The sequence below is a fragment of the Mirounga angustirostris genome, unplaced genomic scaffold (genome assembly GCF_029215605.1).
Source record: "Mirounga angustirostris isolate CCGP_5_RB_7025 unplaced genomic scaffold, mMirAng1.0.hap1 SCAF_14, whole genome shotgun sequence".
In the NCBI taxonomy this organism is placed as follows: domain Eukaryota; kingdom Metazoa; phylum Chordata; class Mammalia; order Carnivora; family Phocidae; genus Mirounga; species Mirounga angustirostris.
Window position 1 is genome coordinate 37,065,678 of NW_026991722.1, and position 21,831 is coordinate 37,087,508.

The following is a 21,831-nucleotide window of genomic DNA, read 5'->3' on the forward strand; positions in this document are numbered from 1 at the left end:
ATTACCTGTTGACTTCAATGTGTTTCCTGAGCTGTGTCACCTGAGAGGTTAGGCTCTGGAAGAAATATATTTGTTTCAGGTTCATGGACATTCTATCAAAATAGCATGCGTTTCTCTGTGGCTTCCGTGACAGACCAATGGGGGACCTGCTAGAAAACAAGGCCAAGGCAGCACCACGAACAGTGGTCTTGGGGGAGCAGGAGCAGTGGTGCCAATCCAAGGACACGCTGTGACTGTGGAAGAAAAACTTCTGAGGCCTGTCCGATTTCACTACTAAAAAAACTTGGGGGGGAAAAAAGTGGCAGCTGAGTTTTAAGATGAATCTGTACATCATTAAGAGCTCTAGAAGAAGACCCTAAGATGAGAAATGCCAGGTGCCCTGAGTCTCCCCTCCTGCCCATGTCCTCCTCCTCCATCTGCCCACCAAGTCCCCCACGGTGGACAAAACACACCACTCTTCTTCTTTATCCCCATCTACTGCACTGATCAAAGTTTCTGACAAACTTGAAGGCCAATTTGAACTGCCGTAAATTTTTGTTCCCTAAAACTCCTTGTGGCTTTCTACCCAACCTCTCTCTAGCACTTGTTAAACTGAAAATAAAAATAAAATTCCCCTTCCTCTTTAAGTTTGTATCAACACCCTTGACCTCATTTTCTCCCTCCAGCTTAAGGGTCCTACTCCACAAATTTCCCCTCCTTTTTCCAACCATCAACTCTTTCTTCTCCATGGACGTTTCTCTCATCTTACAAACTTGCCCATTGTGCCTTGTCCTAAAAGCAGACGAAAACCGATCGAGGACAATACCATGCTCCTTCCAATCTCACTTCTTGAGGCGGTCAGCTTTTCCCCACAACTCAACGTTTTTCCTCAACTTCTCCCCTAATGAATTTGGTGAAGGTGGAATGTACTCTTACTGCATGACTTTACCATTTGTGAGGTCATGCCCTCGTCCAGTCTCTGGAATCTAGGTTTATGCACTCAGCATCTTAACAGACCCGTTCTCTCAAGGATTATTCCTTACCTCCTGGGAGCCCGGTATCTTTGGCCTCTTTCTGGCCTTCATCCTATTTGATCTCTCCACAATTAATATTCGGCACTGCTGGTGATCCCTCTTTCTAGAGATTTCCTACTGTTCATTCTCTGATGCTCAGTTTTCCTAGTTTTTTCCCCTGATGTTCATGTCTTTTTTCTCAGCTTCCTCTTTTTCCTCTTGCTCCTTAAATGTACGTATTTCCAGAGATCTGTGCTTAGCTTAGGTTATTTTATATAAACTCATTCAATCTGTGGTTTCAAAGTTGGATTTTTATGCTATCCTTATCTCCTTCCTCCAATTCCTCCACCCACTCTGGGTCCCATCATTCCACTGAATGACCCTAAGTTGAGAAATCCAATGGGCTCTTCCAGTCCTCGTTTTACTTGACTCCTCCACAGATTGAGAAATGTCTCAGTTGGCCATTCTGTTCCCTACCTTCTGCTTCCTTGACGTGTCATTCCCTCATTTCCTTTAATCTTTCTGGCATCTTCCCTGCTCTTGTGCAAACCCTTCCTTTTCTGCCCACTCAGTGTTAGAGTTCTTCAAGCCAGTCTCTCCCCTTCCCAGAGGGCTCACTTCTAGCCACAATGACATGGATATCTGGAAGCCCCACAGATGGACCCCTCTAGCCTCTACAACATGCCTGTGTTGTTCAGTATTAGTACTCTTCTAGCCACCTCTTATCCATTCTCATTGGAGGTGGGGCATAAATAAGGAATTTGTATTATTTACCAAATTAATGTGACTGATTTAACAAGCATGAGCACTGGTTTTTACGATGGAACAAGAGCTTCTGAGCATTTCATCATTTAACTGTCCAGTACCCCAACTTGTGTAATAATGACCACAACTGTACAAGAACACACTCCTGCTTGATAAAGTCTATTTTTTATGGAAGGACGTTTATATCTTTGAAAGGTTCGATCCACAAAGGTTTAAAAGATTTTGAAGTTCTAGGTATTCATCCCCAATGACTTCACTTTTGGACCAAGTTGGATAAAATGAGGTCTTGCTGAATATTATCACACAAAAATTGGCACAGACCATATAGGAGATAGGATGCATATTTCATAACTTTCTTTTGAAAGATTATAGATTATTCATATTTAAAAGCATAAATTGGTTCATACCCTGATTTGTACCGCCAGCAATTAAGCAGTAAAAATATTTCAGTTGAAATCTAAACAGACTTGGTATTTTTCAGAAAAACATACCAAGAAAATGAAATCGATCCCTGGAGTATGACCTTAACACACAGCTTGAATGATAAAAAGTGAGTAACTCTGCCTTTTTAGTAGTTTAAATCATGATCATTAGACTTACTATAGATAAGGCATGCTGGGAAGATAAGATGGTCAAATAGACAACAATAAAAATCATCCAGAGGCATAAAGAGACTGGCTCCTGGGAAGAATCAACCCAACACAGGATAGCACAGATCAACTAGAGCCATTGCCCCGAAGGAAAGCAACTGCAGCTTTCACTGTTCCCATACCTGCGGTGGGGGAGTTTGCATGGTGAGACTTTTTCGGCAGGTTGAAGATCTGTTCGCCTGGGTCGGGGGGAGGAATTGCATCTTGCCCTTGCCGTGCTTCCACAGGGTCATATTCCTTCCCATCGTAGTTAGCATCATAGAATTTCTTAAACCACTGAATGAAATCCAGGTTGTCCTGGAAACGCCCTTTCACCAGCTTCTCCACTGGGATCACCTGCAATATAAAATCACCGTGAGTCATGACCCTGTGTGTACTTAACACAACCAAAGGGTTCCCTGTAACTATTTCCTACACGTCCACGATTACGGACTACTGGTCGCCCCACAGCTTCTTGGCCAGCTATGTTCTGAAAGTCACCTTTCTCCCCCCATCATATTAAAGAAAAGTTAAACTAAAATGCTGTAGGTGGTTCTTCTGAATTATTTCATACTTCTGAACAAATGAGACGAAACAAGGAATACCCTTAGCTGTCAAGAGGGGCTGATCCTCTTCATAATGGATTTAACTACTCAAGCATCTCCTTGCAAAAGTGGGGGTTCTAGAGGGGAGGGGGGTGGGAGGATGGGTTAGCCTGGTGGTGGGTATTGAGGAGGGCACATTCTGCATGGAGCACTGGGTGTTATGCACAAACAACGAATCATGGAACACTACATCTAAAACTAATGATGTAATGTAGGGGATTAACATAAGAATAAAAAAAAAAATGGGCCTGGGATGTGGTGCTCTTTCAAGATTGATGGATTTTCCCTTTCTTTCTAACCTTGCTCCAGTGGTGCTGGACTGAACTCCTGTAAGGATTATAGCTACCAGACAGTGTGAATGAGACTCAGATTGATGCAAACGTACACTTATCTAATGGTTCGTATGAAGCAGAAGAAACTTTCCTGTTTGTTGTTGTTGTTTTGTATTTACACACTACAGAGAGACAAGCATTAAGAACAACGGCCTGCAGGGCGCCTGGGGGGTGGGGGTGGGGGGGCTCAGTCCGTTAGGCTGCCGACTCTTGATTTTGGCTCCGGTCCTGATCTCAGGGTCATGAGATCAGCTACACAGGAGCACCGCTAACGTGCCATGGGAGAGGAGAGGGACAGAAATGGGGGCTGCTTAAGGGAGTCCCTGAAGGCATTCTGCACTATATTCACCTCAACTTCTGAGACAGAGCTCGGCTTTTCATGGGTTAACTCTTTCTACGGCAACCTAGACAGCCAATAGATATTCCCTTTAGAGGAACTTTCAGAATCATGACGGGAAGGAATGTGGGGTGACTGATTAGCTTTACTTCAGTGGGCAGTTATTTTTGAAGGAAAATGGGAAAAAAAGGACTTAGTTATGCAAATTGTGCCATTACCAGGTTCTGGCTTCCTAATTTTTGAGTGGGAATGCTAGCTGAATGTAAGCCATGAGAGCTACAAAGCTGGGGAGTGAGTCTGATCACTGGTATACAATTCAGACACAAACCTAGCATTCAAAGCACACAACTTCACTGTGTAATAATATGAACGGAAGCCATTTATAAATTAAATTTTCAGCAAGGCTTTTGCCACCTCAGGAGCCGGATACCACTGATATCCTAAAATGGATCATCAAGACTACTTAAAAACAGAGAAAGACCTTAAGTATCAACAACCACTTGAAGGAAAAAAACAACTGAAGCATTTTAGGCCAGCCATTAAACAAAATCATTAGCAATGTATTTTTCAAAAATGTTTTTGATGAAGCTAAAACTGAAAAGAACTCAAGTATGGAGCAAAATAAAGAGAAACTTTGGGAGGGGACCACATTTTTCGTGAAGACTCTTCCAGTCAGGGAGACTTGGATGCGGATCTCGCTCTCCTCCCAGACTTAGTGAAGTCTGCCCACACCGAAGAATTCCTTCCACACATGCACTTAATAGTTGACTTTTTATTGTGCCAAATATTTTCATGTTTTCTGATTTATAACTTTTGTTTATGCGGATACTGATTTTTAAGTGCCTTCTTAGGGAATAAGGCCCTTTAATTAACATGGTACCAAATTTTGTTTTCTGCCAAATGTTAACATTTAGAACCAGTTTTAGATGATGGTACTGCCTTAACTGTTCCAAGTAGGTGCTTACTTCTGTTGACTTAATTTCACACTCCCTATCAAAATGGAAGTTCTGGGGGCATAAGTTCAAAATCTGGGGTGGCAAGCAAATCTGCACACAGACACTTCCCACCTGTGTTACGCTCTGCCAAGCATGCACAGGGACCATTGCCTCTCCAAGGACCCTTGGGTGAAATCAGAGCATATTAAGCTAGAGAGGCCAAGAAAGGTGATGAAGGCCAATCTCCCTGCACCAGAATTTTATATTCAACATTCTTAACAGTGGCTCATCCACTCTCTCTGTATATGCTTCCACAGAAATATAGAGCTCCCTAATTTGTTACATAGCTACTTATGAGTGTTTTTCTTTTTGATCTAGAAGCATGTATAGAGAAATAAACCTATGAGTGGGTGTTTTACTTTTTGATCTAGAAGCATGTATAGAGAAAGGATACAAAAATGTATAGAGAAGTGATACTGTTAAGTAGTAAGGAGAACCTATGTAGCTCTGGTTTCCAATACATACGGAAGGAGCTAATTGGAAATTAACCACAGCAAAGGGCAAAGTTGAAAAGACTCTAAAAGGTTGAGCTGTTAGAGGTAGGTCTCTTGAAATAAAAATTCTGAGAAAACAAGAAGCAAAGATTTTAACATTTGGTAAGAATGCTTTGATTTAGGAAGATATTAATTACTTTAAAAATATGTACAGTTTAGCAAACTTTTCTCTTTTCCTTTAACCTAACAGTATTCACGTTTTTCATTTCCATGGCCTAGTTACTGCTACTATGGATGCCAAGAAAAGTTTCCTGTTTTTCTCGTTTTTTTCTCTTCCCCTTATTCAAAATTCCTTTCTTCCCAAAGCTATTCCCTCTAAGAAATATATCCTAGATAATGACTATGGATTATATGTGTATTTGCATAACAGGAAGCATGCAGAGACTGAGTGGACTTTAGCGATAGTCCTTTAGCTGTCAGTTTGAGAGATTTCCTTAAATGAAAGCCTCCTACAAATATGGGAAGTGAGGGTTGATACTTTATGCTAGGCACAGACTCCAGACTACTTTGACAATATCAAGATATATATCATTGATACATCTTTGGATTTTTTGCATTTTGGCACAAAAACAATTTTAAGGAAAGACCTTGCATTTTACGGAGGTGTAAGTTAGTTTCCTACCTTATCAACATTCATTCGCTTAAATGATGCTTGCAGAAGTTTAAAATTGTGAATATACTCATGCTCCAACTTTGCTTGAAATTTTACTTTCTTCAAACTAATGCAGCCTGGAAAGAGCATGTCCATGAACTGGCAATAGGCAGCTCCTGGAAAGAGAGGAGAAAAATGCTGAGGTAAGTCTGACTGTAGCCAGGCGTGACTGAGGACTTCGAGGCAGGGAAGAAGCCCCCAGCTGTGTGCTCCTCTCTCCTCCCTCATTCACTCAGGCTGGGAGCCGGAGGGGAAGGGACCAGGCCTCCGGGCAGCTCCGGCCACTCTCCCCATTCCTAGTCACTGCGGTACTGAGGCTGTGTTCTCCGGAGCATCCCCACATTCCACGAACAGTGAGCAGAAATACATTAACACCAAGGCAATCAGGGTAAGAATAACTCTTCTTAGCTTTCATCAGAAAAAAAGAAACATTTTTTACTTCCGTCTAGATGCTACCTGCTCCAAGTCATCAAAATATATAGATGTAAAAGAAAAATAAAGTTTAAACACAAGAAAACCGCAAAACTTCTCATGAAATGTGTAGCTCAAAAAAATATGCATGAAAATACAAATGTGCTCAAGCTGTTTTATATCCACCTTGCAAAATGACTTAGGTGAAACTGGATAACTAAACCATCTAATGCCAAAAACATTGTATACCAATTTAATTCCAGGTCAGAGCAATGGGGTCCTATATTAACATGAAGGATGAAGACATGGAGACTCTGAAACTTACAGAAGTTGAGAGTCATGCTGTTTATGACTGAGGAATCAAAATAACAGAAATGTTCAATGAGTCCCTCGAGGAAATGGTTCTAGAAAAAAGGATTAGTGTTTCTTATTTATTTTATGAAGAACTCTTACATCATGACAATTTCCACTAGAAAATCCCAGCGAGATGTTTACTGATTCGTATCTTTTTAACAGTTAAGGCTACAGGCATTTAGAAAAGACATTCAAAGCCAGAATGATTATTTTTCTTTTACAAGGAGGAAAAGCAATTGAGCAGCAAGAATGAGAACAAGATGCCATTTCTGTGTTCTCTTTCCTTCTCCAGATCTCTTGGTCTGTTTCTATAATGTGCTAATGATGGCCTTTCTGGGACATGAAAGGCTCCCCTCATCCTCTGATATCAAGGTTTCTGTGAGAAGCTCTTTATTCCATTTGGGAGATTCACCTTTACATTGGAAGAAGCCAACTCACCTCTTAGGCCATAGATACTGAGCATCCTTTACTGAGATAGGAATCCAAGATCAAACACGGTGCCAGGGATCTAAGGGCTGCCTCAACAGGAAATGGTGAGGCAGCTCATGGTTCGTAGGTAAGAGGATAAAGCAATGAACGATAGACCACAGTAAATATCACCTCCAGAATCTTTGCATCTGTGAGGTTTTCCCCTTAGACACCAATACCCTGAGCACAAACTAGTATATTCCTACTCAAGCAGATGGGCTCTCTTAAAAACAAAATAAGACAAAAAACACTGGAGGAGGTAAGAGAAACATCATGATCTTGGGGGGGCATTCTTACAGTCATAATTCAACTATTCAGGTCTTCCTTTTGAAGTGCCCCCACATGGAGCAAATTCCAAGAGCCATTTGAACAGTATTTTTACAAGAGATGGGGTTGTCTAAACATAACTGTCTCGTTACCCACTTTTTGAAGAGTTATTCTTACTTCTGTAGTGTTTAGCATAAATGTACTTATATAAGATCCAGATACCTATGTATTCTTACAAAGTAACCAACCAATTCACTCACTTCCCAAATTTAAAAAGTAGTAACAGCTTTTGGAAAGAAAAGCAAACTTGAAATAGGGAGGACAAAAGGAAAAACCATTTCTAGTTCACCTAGAGAGAACCACTGTTAATGTCCTGGTATATACCATTCTTTTTTTTTTTACTCTAACAGATTGATTCCCTTCTGGGTCATTAATGGTCTCTACTGACATTTTTAATGGGTGTCCGATTTGTATATCAGGCTAAGCAACTTTCCCAAACCCAGATTAGATAAATATTCACATATATTTTCTTCAAGTATTTTATGGTCTCGATTCACATTTACATTCTGAATTCATGTAGAATTTATTTTGGTCCATGACATAAAGGATGGCTCTAATTTTAGTTACTCCAAATGTTAGTGGGAATCTGTCATTTTTGGCATGCCAACATTTGGGCAACTTCCTGTCTGGGTTGATGCTACAGTGCCTTGCCTCCCAGCACAGCACTGATGGTGAGCAGACATCCTTTTCCCCATCCCCAGCAGTGAAGACGCAGGCCTGTGTTCTGGGCTCTGCCTGGATCTCAGTCTTAATAATGACAGACAAACACAGGGACTATTAGAATTTAGTCATGGTGGCACTGGTGGGATCGAGAGTCCTGTGACAACAGCACAGTGGCATCCTAGGCCAGCGGCACAAGGGGGGCTCTGTTCCCAGCTTCTGGCTTCATTTCCTATTGACTTGACTGAGCTACCAAATATTCTTCCTGTAAATGTGTCTCTGCTTAAGCTTGCCAGGATTATTTTTTGCTATTTTCATTGGCAAATGCCAACTGTTAAAGTCAGCTAGGCATTGAACGTCATCATTCCATGAATAATCTGTATTTTTCCCACTGAGGAAAAGCATTAGCTTTACTATATATTGCTTTCCTAATACATGCATTTAGGTCTCTTTCTAGACTTAAATTTACTTTGGTCTGTGTCAGTGGTTATGTTCATACTCTGTTCATCAAATACTCTAATATATAGTATTAACTGTAGAATAATTTCCCTTCTTAATCAAAACTTAATTGTCTTAAATTTTATCATGCATTCTTTCTATTTTTATATTTGGCATTCATGGCATATAGAAAACAGATTTTCTTTAAAAAATTAGTCATTTACTAAATAACAGCTCTATTGAGATATAACTCACATATCAAAGTTCAACTTTTTAAAGTACAGTTGACTCTTGAATAACATGGGTGCTAGGGGTGCTGACCCTCCCACACAGTTGAAAATCTGCATGTAACTTCTGACTTCCAAAAAAACTAAACTACTAATAGCCTCCTGTTGACTAGAAGCCTTACCAAAAGCCTTACCAGTAACAGTCAACATGTTTTGTATGTTTATATGTATTCTATCCAAATACTGTTTTCTTACAATAAAGCAAGCTAGAGAAAATGTTAAAAAAATCACTAAACTACATTTATGACACTGTACTGTACTTATCTTTAAAAAAAATCTATAAATGGAAACGTGCAGTTCAAACCCATGTTGTTCAAGGGTCAACTGTATACAATTCTGTGGCGTTGAAGGTATTCACAGAATCGTGCATCCATCACTACTATCTAATTCCAGAAGGTTTTCATTATCACCAAAATAAACTTCATACCTATTAGCAGCCACTCTCTCCCCACCCCCTCCCCCCGACCCTGGTAACCAACTGCTGATCTATTTTCTGTTTTTATGGATCTGCCTATTCTGGACATTTCATATAAATGAATCATAAATTATGTGGCCTTTGTGTCTGGTTTAACTTAGCAAAATCTTTTCAAGGTTCATCCATGTTGTGGTGTGCATCAGAACTTTGTATTCCTTTCTACGGGTTAATAATATTCTATTGTGTGCATATACCACATTTTATTGATTTACTCATCAGCTAATGAAAGTTTGGGTTTTCACTTTGGGCCTGTTATGAGCAATGCTACTATGACCTCTCGTGTGCAAGATTTTGCGTGGACTTAAGTTTTCAGTTCTCTTGGGATATGGTACACCTCTATGTTTAACATTTGAGGAACTGCCAAACTGCTTTCTGTTTTACATTCCCACCAGAAATGTATGAGGGTTCCGGTTTCTCCACACCTTCACCCATCCTAATTGTCTTCTTGATTCTCGTCACCCTAGTCAGTGTGAATTTTGATTTGATTTCCCTGAAGACCAAGAATGTTAAACATCTTCTTCATATGTTTTTGGCCATTTATAGATCTTCTTTGGAGAAATGTTTATGCAAATGCTTTGCCCATTTTTAAAGTGAGTTATTTTTCCTTTAATTGGTGAAAGTTTTTTCTACATTTTAGGGACAAGTCTCTTATCAGGTATCTAATTTGCACATACTTCCTCTTGTTCTGTGGATGGTCTTTTTGCTTCCTTGATAGCATCCTTTGAAGCACATGTGGTTTTGCTTTTTTTTTTAAATATTATGAGAGAGAGAGAGTGTGCAAGCGGGGGGTAGGGCAGGTAGAGAGAGAATCCCAAGCCGACTCCTCACGGAGCACAGAGCCCTACCTGGGACTCAATCCCACAGCCCTGAGATCAAGACCCAAGCTGAAATCAGGAGCTGGATGCCTAACCAACGGAGCCGCCCACGCACGCAATACGCATTCTTGCTTTTGAAGCAGCACAATTTTTTTTTTTGGCACTTGGGCTTTTGCCATTTCTAACAAACCCCTGCTTAATCCAAGATCATCATGATTTACACCTACATTTTCTTCTGAAAGTTATATTAAAGTTATAGTTCATACATTTAGGTCAGTGATACATTTTGAATTATTTCTTAAATATATAGGTGTAATGGTGGGTCTAATTTCGTAATTTTGCATGCAACTATCCAGTTGTCCTGGCACCATTTGTTGAAAAGACTATTACCTTCCATTCAATTGTCTTAGCACTCTTGTTGAAAATCAATTAGTTCTCAATGTATGGGTCTATTTTTGGGCTCTCAATTCTACTTATATACCTATCGTTATGCAGTAATAGTCTTGGTTACTGTAGCTTTGTAGTCAGTTTTGAAATCAAAAGCAGAAGTCCTCCAACTTTGCTTTTCCTTTCCAAACAGGTATTCTAGTTGCCTTGCATTTCCATATTAGTTTTAGGATCAGCTCAATTTCTGTAAAAAGGCAGCTAAGATTTTGATAGGGATTGGACTGAATCTAGAGATTTGGAAAATACTGCCATCTTAACAATAGTTAGTCTTCCAATCCATGAACATGGATGTCTTTCTACTTAATTTCTTTCAATGATGTTTTCTAGTTTTCAGTATATAAAGCCTTCCACTTTTAAATTTTTATTTTTTTTAAATGCTATTGTAAATGGACTTGTATTCTTGATTCTGTATTTGGATTGTTCATTGTTAATATACAGAAATACAACTGATTTTTGGGTATTGATCTTGTATACCCTGCAACCTTGCTTAACTCATTTTTCAGTTATAATAGTTTCTTATTGGTGCTTAGGAATTTTTTTCACATACAAGATCATGACACATAAACAGGGAAAATTCTTTCTAAACTGAATGCTTATTTTTCTTGCCCAATTGCCATGGCTTAAACCTTTAGTACAATGCTGAAAAAAGTGCTGACAGTGAACATCCTTGTCTGGTCTTAGGGGGGGAAGCATCCAGCTCTTCACCACTAAGTATAATGTTAGCTCCAAGTTTCTCACAGATAGCATTATCAGACTGAGGAAGTTCCCTTCTAGTTCCTTTAGTATTTTTTAAAATAAAAGGGTGTTGAATTTTGTCAAATGCTTTTTCGGCATCTGTTAAGATTATCACATGGCTTTTGTCCTTTATTCTATTAAATGATGTTTTACATTGGTTTCTTTAATCCCATTTGATCCAACTTGCATTAATCTCATTTGATCATGGCACATAATCCTCTTTATATGTTGCCAGATTCATTTTGCTAGTACTTTGAGAAATTGTGCTATTCATAAGAGATATTGGTCTGTAGTATCTTTGGTTGGGTTGATACTGGCCCTCACAGAATAAGTTGGAAAGTGCTTCTTCCTCTCATGTTTTGAAAGGATTTGAGAAGGACTGGTGTTAATTTTTTTTTTTTTTTTAGACACTTGGTAGAATTCACAATTGAAATCATCTGGGCTCTGGCTTTTCTTTCTGGGATTCTTTAAAAATTACTAATTCCATCTCCTATTTATAGGTCTATTAAGAATTTCTATTTTAAGTTTCAGTAGTTATGTCTTTCTAGGTGTTTATCCATTTTATCTAGGCTATTTGGTTTTTAAACATTCATTTTCTAACTCATGAGTTTTTTTTTTTTTTTTTTAAAGATTTAATTTATTTGACAGAGAGAGACACAGCGAGAGAGGGAACACAAGCAGGGGGAGTGGGAGAGGGAGAAGCAGGCTTCCCGCTGAGCAGGGAGCCCGATGCAGGGCTCGATCCCAGGACCCCGGGATCATGACCTGAGCCGAAGGCAGGCCTAACTCATGAGTTCTAATAAAGTTGTTTCTCTTCAGTTTCCTAGAGACAAATAATACATAAAATGATACTTTTTTGTAATATATTTTTATGTATGTATATATGCTTATATATATACTTTTTTTCTTTAGCGAGACTATCTCCTGTTCTTCCTTTAAGTCTGTTATTGGCCACTGATTTCTGATATTGTGGCAATTTTTCTTCTGAGTTTTACCAACAGCGATACCTGCCTTTTCAGCAACCATGAAGACAATAAAAATGTTTTCTCCTTTGATCTACTAACTGATCAATCACATTCCGGATTTCCTAAAGTCGAATCACCTTTGCATTCCTGGTTTAAGTCCCAAGTGGGGATGTTTACTAAGTTTTTCTTACAGTGCTGGTTTAGATTCACAGATGCTTCATGATTTTTGCACCTATACTCATGAGACTGACTGCAACTTTGTGTGCTTCTGTCCTGTTTATGATTCTTTTAAGTTTAAAAAATATATTGGGAACATTTTCCTATTTTTGAGGGTCTAAAAGCTTGTGCACTAAAGTAAAAAAAAAATTTTTTTATTAGATTGCCAATGGCACAGTTTACTCTCTGTATACCGTCAGCTTTTCCCACCTCTATGCTTTCAGAACCACATGAGCAAACAAGCAGAGTCATTTTTATCCAATAGGCAACGTAGAAAGAGTAGATCATATTAGCATCTCCAGTAAATGGTACACTACATGATCACTTAAGGTATTCTATCATAGGTCATATTTTCTAGAGTCAAAGGAACCCCTGAAAATTTTAAAGAAATAGCTTATTGACTTTGGGAACTATGCTTAAGATTAGTTGTGACTGCCCCTGGGTATGTCTGTATATTTTCAACTTCCAGTTCCCAAATCTCTAGCGCCCAAGAGACATCATGAAAAGAATACTTTAAAGTTAATTGTTGCTACTAAGAACATGGTCAAGAGTTCCTGTTGGGGCAGGAAACTATAACCACGGCATAACTTGAATAAGGCTGTTGTATTCCAGTATCTATCAAAGGTGAACCCTCCAGCTGTGCTCTACATCACATCTCCTCTCACCTTCTCACTGAAGTCATGGCTCCAACTACCCTCAGTCTCTCTTGCAGTGTCAATTTCTCTATGCTCTAGTACCATCTGACTTTATCTGAAGTGACTCTCCATCACGTCATCCTGTTTTACGTCTATTTTATTAATTCTTATATTGGTCTGTGGTTTCTCTTCCCCTCACTGCAATGTAAATTTTAAGAGCGTTTACACTTCATCTGTCTAGCTTCCTTCTGTATAGAAGCCTTTAATACAGTACCTGGCATAGGGTGTCCTTTAATATCTGGTCAACAAATCAAGGTTTACAGGTTGTAGCAGTTGAGTCCCAACAAAGGCTGGTTGATAGTAAAATTCTAATGTTACCAAAGTCCCAAACAAGAGTACAGGAAGAGTTGTTATATATTTTAAGAACTGATAGGGTAAAAATTAACAAGCAATCTAAACTAAGAACCACCCTGGAAACTAAGTTTGCAGAAAGGTGAAAGATAAGCCTCAAAAGGCTAAATATAATACACTCTGGTAAGAGCAATCCAAATTGTAGGATGTTGTGCTTATTAACAAGATTATGATGGGCCACGCTCTGAGCCCATGAACTCAAGGTATTCTGCAGTCATGAAGGTCAACAAGTTTTGAAAATGATCAGGAAATAGAAAAAAGGAAAATATTTTTTGTAGAGTGCCATGCTATGCCTGTACCTACAGCTATAAGAATGGCTGCAGTTGTTATACATCAGAAGTGACATAATGGAGCTAAAAAGTTTGGGGACAGGATCCAAAATGACTAGGTGAGGCACTGTATGAAGGCAGAATTAAAAAAATGAATTCTTATACTCAAAAGATTCAAGGATATAGGATTTTAGTCTATGGAATCATGAAAAACATGAGAAGAAAATCTCATTTCTACCAGATTCCAGGATTTGACATTACATTAATATCAGGATAAACTGACATTTTTAAAGGGAAATGTCCAGATAACAAAAAAGGAAATATTAATTTATAGATTATGCCAAGAAGTAAGAAATGAAAATACCCATGTTTATGTAAAATCTGTTAAAGCTTTCATGTCTATTTTTAACATTCGGAACCTCACCAGGATACTTTCATCACCACCACCCTATTTTACAGATTGGGAACAAAGTTCAGAAAGTCATCCAGCTAATAAAAATAACAGAAGTGGAATTTATACTCTGACCTGAACTTCAATTTCCTAAATATGCTCATATGTTCATATGCTGCTTCTAGGAAATTACAACTGAAAATTCAAAGTTTAGAAATTTTTCTAGATTATAATTTCGTAAGAAGTCACAAAATAAACTGCAAGAGAACATATGAACCTTTCAGACTGAGGTCGGGGTGGAGAACCAGCTATACATTTCCTCTTCACAGGACAATCCTGGGCTGGGGAGATAGTTCATTTGTCTGTTCCTGTGTCATGATTTCAAATTTCAGTATATATACATGTGTAAGAATTTAGTTTTACATATTTATGTAATGTATATAATACATATATATTATTATTGTCAGAATGCAAAATCTCCTAGCACTTTCCCAGAAATGTGACATCATCTGTGGAGAAGACATTAAGCTATATTGGGTTTTGCCACAGAGAGCTACTCAAATTGCCCATCTGATGTTCTCACAGGCCAAGGAACTATTACACAGAAATGTCTATATCACTGGATTCAATTACAACTTTCTACCATCTTAGGTGGTATTGATGAAGGGTCAGAAGAATGACAACCGTAATTTGCCGGACACATCCACACAATTGTATCTTTCTTTACAGGTAAATGATTTGTGAAAAAGCTTCTTCTCTCAAGCTCGTACCAAACAGGACCAGGAAGTGGGCAGAGGAGGATAGAGAACTGAACTTTTGGTCCTTGGATCTAAGCCTTAATCATCCCGAACGGACTGTGACAGGTCATCATACTTTTCTAAGACAGCAGTATTCCTATCTGCAAAACGTCAGGTTTGGATACATCTCTAAACTCTAAAATTAGATGATTCTCTAATTCTCTGCCACCAACTTCTCTTTTAAGGGATACTTGATATTTCTGCTAATCAGGAGACAATAATGCTTCATTCTCATATGACTGAGACTTTGGCCAGCGTGCTTACTTCTAGCCGTCATCATCTCTTGTTGTAGTTGCTGGAAGAGACACTAGGGACACAGCTGTGTCCGGAGTACTACTCCCGGGGGCACACACGCCCCTTCTGGATTACAGCCCTTCCATGCATTTCTCCTTGAGCTGCTGACATTTACACACTCAGCAACAGAACTCTGTGTTCTGTCACCTTCAACATTTGAATTAATAAAGATCCTTCCTACTGGAATATTGTTTTTACAGAATAATCAGGATCATTCCAGCTCTATTTTTGCATTTAGCCCTGTCATTCCTTTTTCTGGTATGACTGCAGAACCATGTCTGTAACTAAAGCTCTCTCCTCCAGTTGAACGCAGTATTCTTTTCCCCTTTGGGAAATCAGGGCTTCTTAACAAGGGAAGTGAGGCTGCAGAATACAGGGTCACAGATTTCCAGGACATCAGCAGAAATCTCCCTACCTACACAAACACAAGGCTTGAAGAGCTTAATGGCAACTGTGAAATAATGCTCTGAAACATTAACATCTTAAAGGAATTCAAAATCCTCAAGTTCAGCTGCATCTTCCTAGTCCAACAAAAATACGATGAAGTTAGTAGTAGCTCTGTTTTTTTTTTTTTTTAAAGATTTTATTTATTTATTTGACAGAGAGACACAGCGAGAGAGGGAACACAAGCAAGGGGAGTGGGAGAGGGAGAAGCAGGCTCCCCGCAGAGCAGGGAGCCCGATGTGGGACTCGATCCCAGAACCCTGGGATCATGACCTGAGCCGAAGGCAGTCGCTTAACTGACTGAGCCACCCAGGCACCCTCTGTTTTTGTTTTTATAGGCATCTCCCATATTCCTGGCACGAACAGCAGTTTGATAGCTTCAGTTACCACGGTATTATTTAACGTCGTTAGAGTGAACTTAGGACACTGTCTCTTTCACCTGCCCCGAGTCACACACACAAAAATAAAGATCCAGAGCGCAGAAATCTAGCTTCGACTGAGCTTGTGCCCTGGAATTCCCACGGTTCTCAACTGAGCTTCCTGCTCCTTCCCACTGTTTAGAGTTATGTCAAACTTCCTATTCATATTTTAAACAAATCCCAAAGACAAGTAACTTTCAAACTGATTTCATAAGGAGGACAAGGAGTAATAACCAGCAGGAAGATTTCAACCCCCGCAGACATAGATAGAGCAGGCTTATATGAATTGTGCAGCGTGCTGAAAAGCACCCCATCCTTTCCCTTCTCCACATACAGAGTAAGCTGTCAAAGGACATTTTCATCTCTTCCTTTACAGAGAAAGAAATGTACCAGCATTCACTGTTCAGGCAGACAGATTTTTAAGAGCATCAGCGGATATATTATAAGGCCTTGCCAAACTATGTGGTTTCGGGTCTCATCTGATATGTACACTCAGGTGTTTACCAATTCAGAGGATACAAAACCTTTCAAAGCATCTTACAACTTCCAATTATGAAATAAGTAATAGAAATAACAAGTGCAGCACAAGAAATATCATCAGTAATATTTGTATGGGCAACAAATGAACTATACTTACCATGGTGATCATTTCATAATGTATATAACTGTTGATCACTATGTTGTATGCCTGAAACTAATATTGTAGAATTTCAATAAAAAAATAAAAAATTAAAATTTTGTAAGACTGCAGCAAATTGCAGTTAAAGGCACTAACATTCTGTGCTTATAACCTGCCTTTAAGAAGCAAGAATACTTTTCATTTTTATTTTTATTAAAGAGGGAGAGGGGGAGAGAGAGTCTCAAGCCGACTTCCCGCTGAGCGCAGAGCCTAACACAGGGCTCCATCTCATGACCTGAGCCGAAACCAAGAGTGAAACGCTTAATCGACTGAACCCCTTAGGCACCCCATATGCATGAATACTTTTAAAAAGGTAATGTTAACTTTAAATTGGATTTTTTACTAAGAAAATTGCAGAGCAGTGTTAAAAGTAAGATATGTCATTAAGAAAAAACTGATCAGATATTAAGATTAGTGTACTGAGTTGATTTAAAAGTGCTTCCAAAAAATCGTGGAAGAATAAAGAATATTTTTCAAAAGGAATGTCAGTGTGGCAAAAATCTACATATGAAATAGCCCTTAAGATTTAGGTATCAGTATTTTTAGACAAAAGGTAAATTTTAGAGCAATAATTAGAGATTATAATGGATAGAAATCTACAATACACAGAAGAGAGCTGATATCTTACCAGTGATATTTGGAAAATTTTTGTAGAAACTTTTGTAACTCTCAGTTGAAAACAAGAATATAAAGACACTGAAATATAAGTGGACTATTTCTAGTTGGGTTTTTTTTTCCCCCCAACTAAATGGCAATTACCCTATAACTTGTCATCTTATATTTTAATGCTTTTAGGAAAAAATACGAAACTTCAAATATGCCTGTTGATACAGAAAAAGATTCAGCCAATTAAAAGAAGTGGGAGGTGAAGAATTATCTTGTTGGTCTGAAATACTTCTCTTTAGAGGCCCCTGGGTGGCTCAGTCTGTTAAGCATCCGACTCCTGATTTCGGCTCAGGTCATGATCTCAGGGTCATGAGTTCGAGCCCAGTGATGGGCTCTGTGCTCGGCGTGGAGTCTGAGGATCCTCTTCCTCTCCCCTGCCTCTGCTCTCTCCATCTCGCACACGCCCATGTGTGCGCTCCCTCTCTAAAATAAATCAATCTTAGAAAACAAACAAACTTCTTTTCATCTGCTAATTGACAAACCAGTGCTGGCAGCCTGGTTTCACTTCTAGCTTCTAACCCCAGGGACTTCCTTTAGGGTAATGGGCTCAAATTTTACCACAACAAGCTGTCTGACCCATCCAGCTTCGTACCGAGAGATGTGGCTTCTGCCCCGGCATCAGGAATGAAGGAAGTAGAAGCACGGGGAGCATAGGCAAGCATGGGGTACAGGACAAAAGGTCACTGGCTTCCAGAGAGTCTGATACTGAAACTGGCAGCGAGATGTCCCAATGGCTTGACTCCCGGAATAGAACCAAAGTTAGAATTTGGCATTCCAGACAGAGGAGAAAAGGAAGCACAAAACGCCTTTCTTACAAATGAAACAAGTTAGAGAGGTACCTATGAAGCCCATTCTGAAGGAGTCAGTTTTCTTATTAGGGTCATCAAAACAAACTTCTATAAAGCTGTGACCTCAGGGGACAAAGTCTCTCCAAATGTGCACTTGGTGTTTTCACACTGTTTTGTGTTACCTCCTCTACTTTGGTGGACAATTTTTTTTTAAAGTGTTGAAATTACATGACTAGGTAAAAAGGGAAGATTTTAATTACGAAAAGCTTGAGGAGGTAGCCGGATCCTGAAAAAAATGGATTTTGTTTCTTATTTTTTGGTTATGCTAAAGAAATGCCTGTCTGTAGGTGACATACAGGGATGTCCCTTTATTAATCAATGAAAAGCCAATAAACCAACAATACTTATTGAGGACTTGGATTTTACTTAAAGAAGTAACTTAGTTTTGAGAGATCAGAGAAATAGGAAAACCTGCAAACACACAAAACTAGAAGTGCTCAAGGATATGGCAGAGACATGTAAATCTAAAGGCATTAGTTCAAAACGTTGCCTGAGAAAAAGCCAAGGAAGAGTAATCAATATTCTCAAACAGATTAAGTCAAGTTCAACTTGCATGGTCATTTCTGCTCCTCAAGGAGCTTAATAACATCTAATGTTGAGGTTTTAAGCACTCAATGACCTTAAGACTTTGTAGAACTCTGAACACTGAAAACAGGGAGAGCTCATGTCTGGAAGAAAAGGAGGAAGGTGGCATTGGAGATGGCCCGCTAAGAAGGCATTCCAAGCTAAGAGGGAATTAGGACATTTGGTGAAAGATGATTTAGGGCAAATGTAGGGTAAGGGCAGGGGGCCATGGGGGTAGATGCTGGAAAGACTGGTTGTAGCAACTGCTCAAAGCTTTAAAAGACAAGAAGAGAAGCAACTTAATTTGGTAGATAGTGGAGAGCCAATGCTTATTTCTGGGCACAAGTGTCTTTATAAAAAAAAATGCCTCAAGTATGCCATTTTTTAAAAAGATTTTTTGAGAGACAGAGAGAATGTGAGCACGTGAGTGGGGGGGGGGCAGAGGGAGAGAATCTCAAGCAGACTCCCTGCTGAGCACAGAACCCAATGTGGGGACTCGATCCCATGATCCTGAGATCATTACCTGAACTGAAATCACGAGTCGGAAGCTTAACCAACTGAGCCACCCAGGTGCCCCTGAAGTACACCATTTTTAAGCTCCAATTTTTAGGACATATCTATTTTAAGGGAAAATGAGATTACTGGCGAGAGACCTAAAGCCTAGGCATTCCTCCCAATTTCTCATGGAATATCTACGGAACCACTGCCCGTATCACTCTACCAACAATTCATGCTAGGCCACTATGTGAACTCTCGGTCTCATAGCTGACGAAGCAGCTTTTTGTATAGTGGAAGATGCAGTGGTATGAATTGACCAGAACAAACCCACAGTCCACTTCTACGCAATGGACCACTCTCTACAGTTGCTCTTTTTGTGGCTGAGGTCACTGTCTCTGGGACTGGGGGCTCTTCTTAGATCTACGTTACTTCACCTGTTCTCCAAGGCTTACAGGTGACAGCTCCTTACCACTGCCCCCCCTCAAGTGCAGTCCACCAGCCCTCCCCAAAGCCAGTAACACCCTCTACTTGCCAAAAGTAGAGCATTCCCTTCCCCCCAGCTCCCAGAGAAGAGAGCCGGGGGCCAGAGAAAGCCCAGAGGGGTAGGGGTGGTATCAAAAGAAGCCCCCAACACTTCTAGAAGAACCACCATTTAACATGCATGCAGATGGTGAGACATGAGAGAATATTCTTCTATAATGAATTGTTTTCTTTATATTTCACAAGGGTATCCCACAACACGTTGCTTTTCTAAGCACGATTCTAGTATTACGAGAAATCTAAACAGTGTGAGGAATGCATGAGTATTTACTTCAGGGATTCAATTATACGACCACAGGGGAAATTAAAAAAAAAAAAAGAAATTAAAAAAAAAAGGCAGGAAAGGAGTTTCTTTTAAACATCAGATTTAAACACAATTACATATAATTTTAGAGTTGACATACACATTTTCATTAGAATGTGGCTCCTTATTCAGTTTCCTCAAGTTCTTCTGTGAATTGTCATACAAAGTAATCTAGAAGAAATCAAAGTGGAGAACAATCTTCTTATGGAGAAGAGAAACTGCAGGAAATCGTGTTGGCATGAGTTTCCTATGTACATGCTTCTTACTGTCAAATAATTTGGTCATAAAAGCTGATGAGTGTTAAAACTTGGGCAAGATCAAACCTCTGGAAGGGAGGGAATAAATGCAGAGAGGTAATTTGCAATCTGTCCGAATTACGTAATGGTTACAGGGTGGAAAAAACCCAATCTGCAGAGCTGCGGTGTAGAGTTGCCAAGCAATTCAATTGTTTTTTCCAGGTATGCAATTCTAACATGCCCAAGCATTTGACAGCGACTCCTGATGCTCCTTTTTTATAGTGTCTACATGGCTGATAAACTGTACATTTAAGAACATAATTCAGAAAAAAATAGGTTAGAAAAAGTACTTTTCTTTGAAGAACAGGAAAACTTAAGCTACTTGGCTTGATTTTTTTTTTTTTTAAAATAACCTTTTTTTTTTTTTAAAGTAGGAGCTCAACATGCGGCTTAAACTCATGACCCTGAGATCAAGACCCGAGCTGAGATCAAGAGTTGGAGCTTAACTGTCCCAGCCACCCAGGCACCCAACTGGCCTGATCATCTTAATTGTGTGAAAACTCGAAGGCCTGCTAATGTTTCAGATGTTCCCGTACACAAAGTGCCCCTTAGTGTTAGAGGCCATCTGAATGGGGAGATCGGCTGGATGTCTACTTTCATCTAGGGATTGGTTCCACCTTTGCTTTGTATTCAGGGAAGCTGGAAGAAAAGGAACCTGAAAGATCTGGATCCAAGTATGAAGGAGAAATGAACAGGTTTCCACTGGGTATGACCTGTATTGTTTTTATGTAACTGTATTCCCAGATCCTAGCCCATCCCTGGACACATAGTAGGAATTCAATAATTATCTGCTGACTTCAGGGACACAAAGCTGTAATTTACAACATCAAAAGGACATCTAAACGGTACCTTTACTTAAAACCTCCATCTTCCTCTTCTTGACCTGAATCTTAACCACATTAAAAAACCTAGTTTGAGGGCGCCTAGGTGGCTCAGTTGGTTAAGCGACTGCCTTTGGCTCAGGTCATGATCCTGGAGTCCCTGGATCGAGTCCCGCATCGGGCTCCCTGCTCGGCAGGGAATCTGCTTCTCCCTCTGACCCTCCCCCCTCTCATGTGCTCTCTCTCATTCTCTCTCTCTCAAATAAATAAAAAAATCTTAAAAAAAAAACCCACCTAGTTTGAATAGCAGTTCAATTAAATTATGCTTCATAAATATTTATTCACCATCCACTAAATTTGCATGGCTGTTTGGCCAAAGACCCAAATAAGGCTAAGACAAGAACCTTTCCTAGACTAAAATAATCTTTGAATACTACAGCATTTATTACTTGAAACATTACTGTCCCTCTTCTGCTGCCTTGAATCTTTATGTCCCAGTGTTATGCACACATGTACATGCATAAAACACTGCATCTTTTCTCTGCCTTCAGCAAAC

The 21,831-nt window shown here is 39.5% G+C and overlaps 1 protein-coding gene and 1 long non-coding RNA gene across 3 annotated transcripts in view; one reads left to right on the forward strand and one right to left on the reverse strand.

Moving 5' to 3' along the window:
• The window catches only part of MAPRE2 (microtubule associated protein RP/EB family member 2), a 151,935-nt gene that overhangs the window by 30,670 nt on the left and 99,434 nt on the right, over positions 1 to 21,831 (reverse strand). For both annotated transcript variants that reach the window (XM_045886853.3, XM_045886851.3), the window contains 2 exons: positions 5,772 to 5,917; positions 2,530 to 2,743 (listed from right to left, as the gene is read on the reverse strand). In XM_045886853.3, the coding sequence (XP_045742809.1) occupies positions 2,530 to 2,743; positions 5,772 to 5,917 (360 nt within the window). The remainder of the gene's footprint in view (positions 1 to 2,529; positions 2,744 to 5,771; positions 5,918 to 21,831) is intronic.
• LOC123852661 (uncharacterized) lies at positions 325 to 21,573 on the forward strand. The gene is made up of 4 exons (XR_008507035.2): positions 325 to 2,307; positions 3,301 to 3,388; positions 14,835 to 15,017; positions 20,826 to 21,573. It is a non-coding gene; the product is annotated as an uncharacterized LOC123852661 (long non-coding RNA).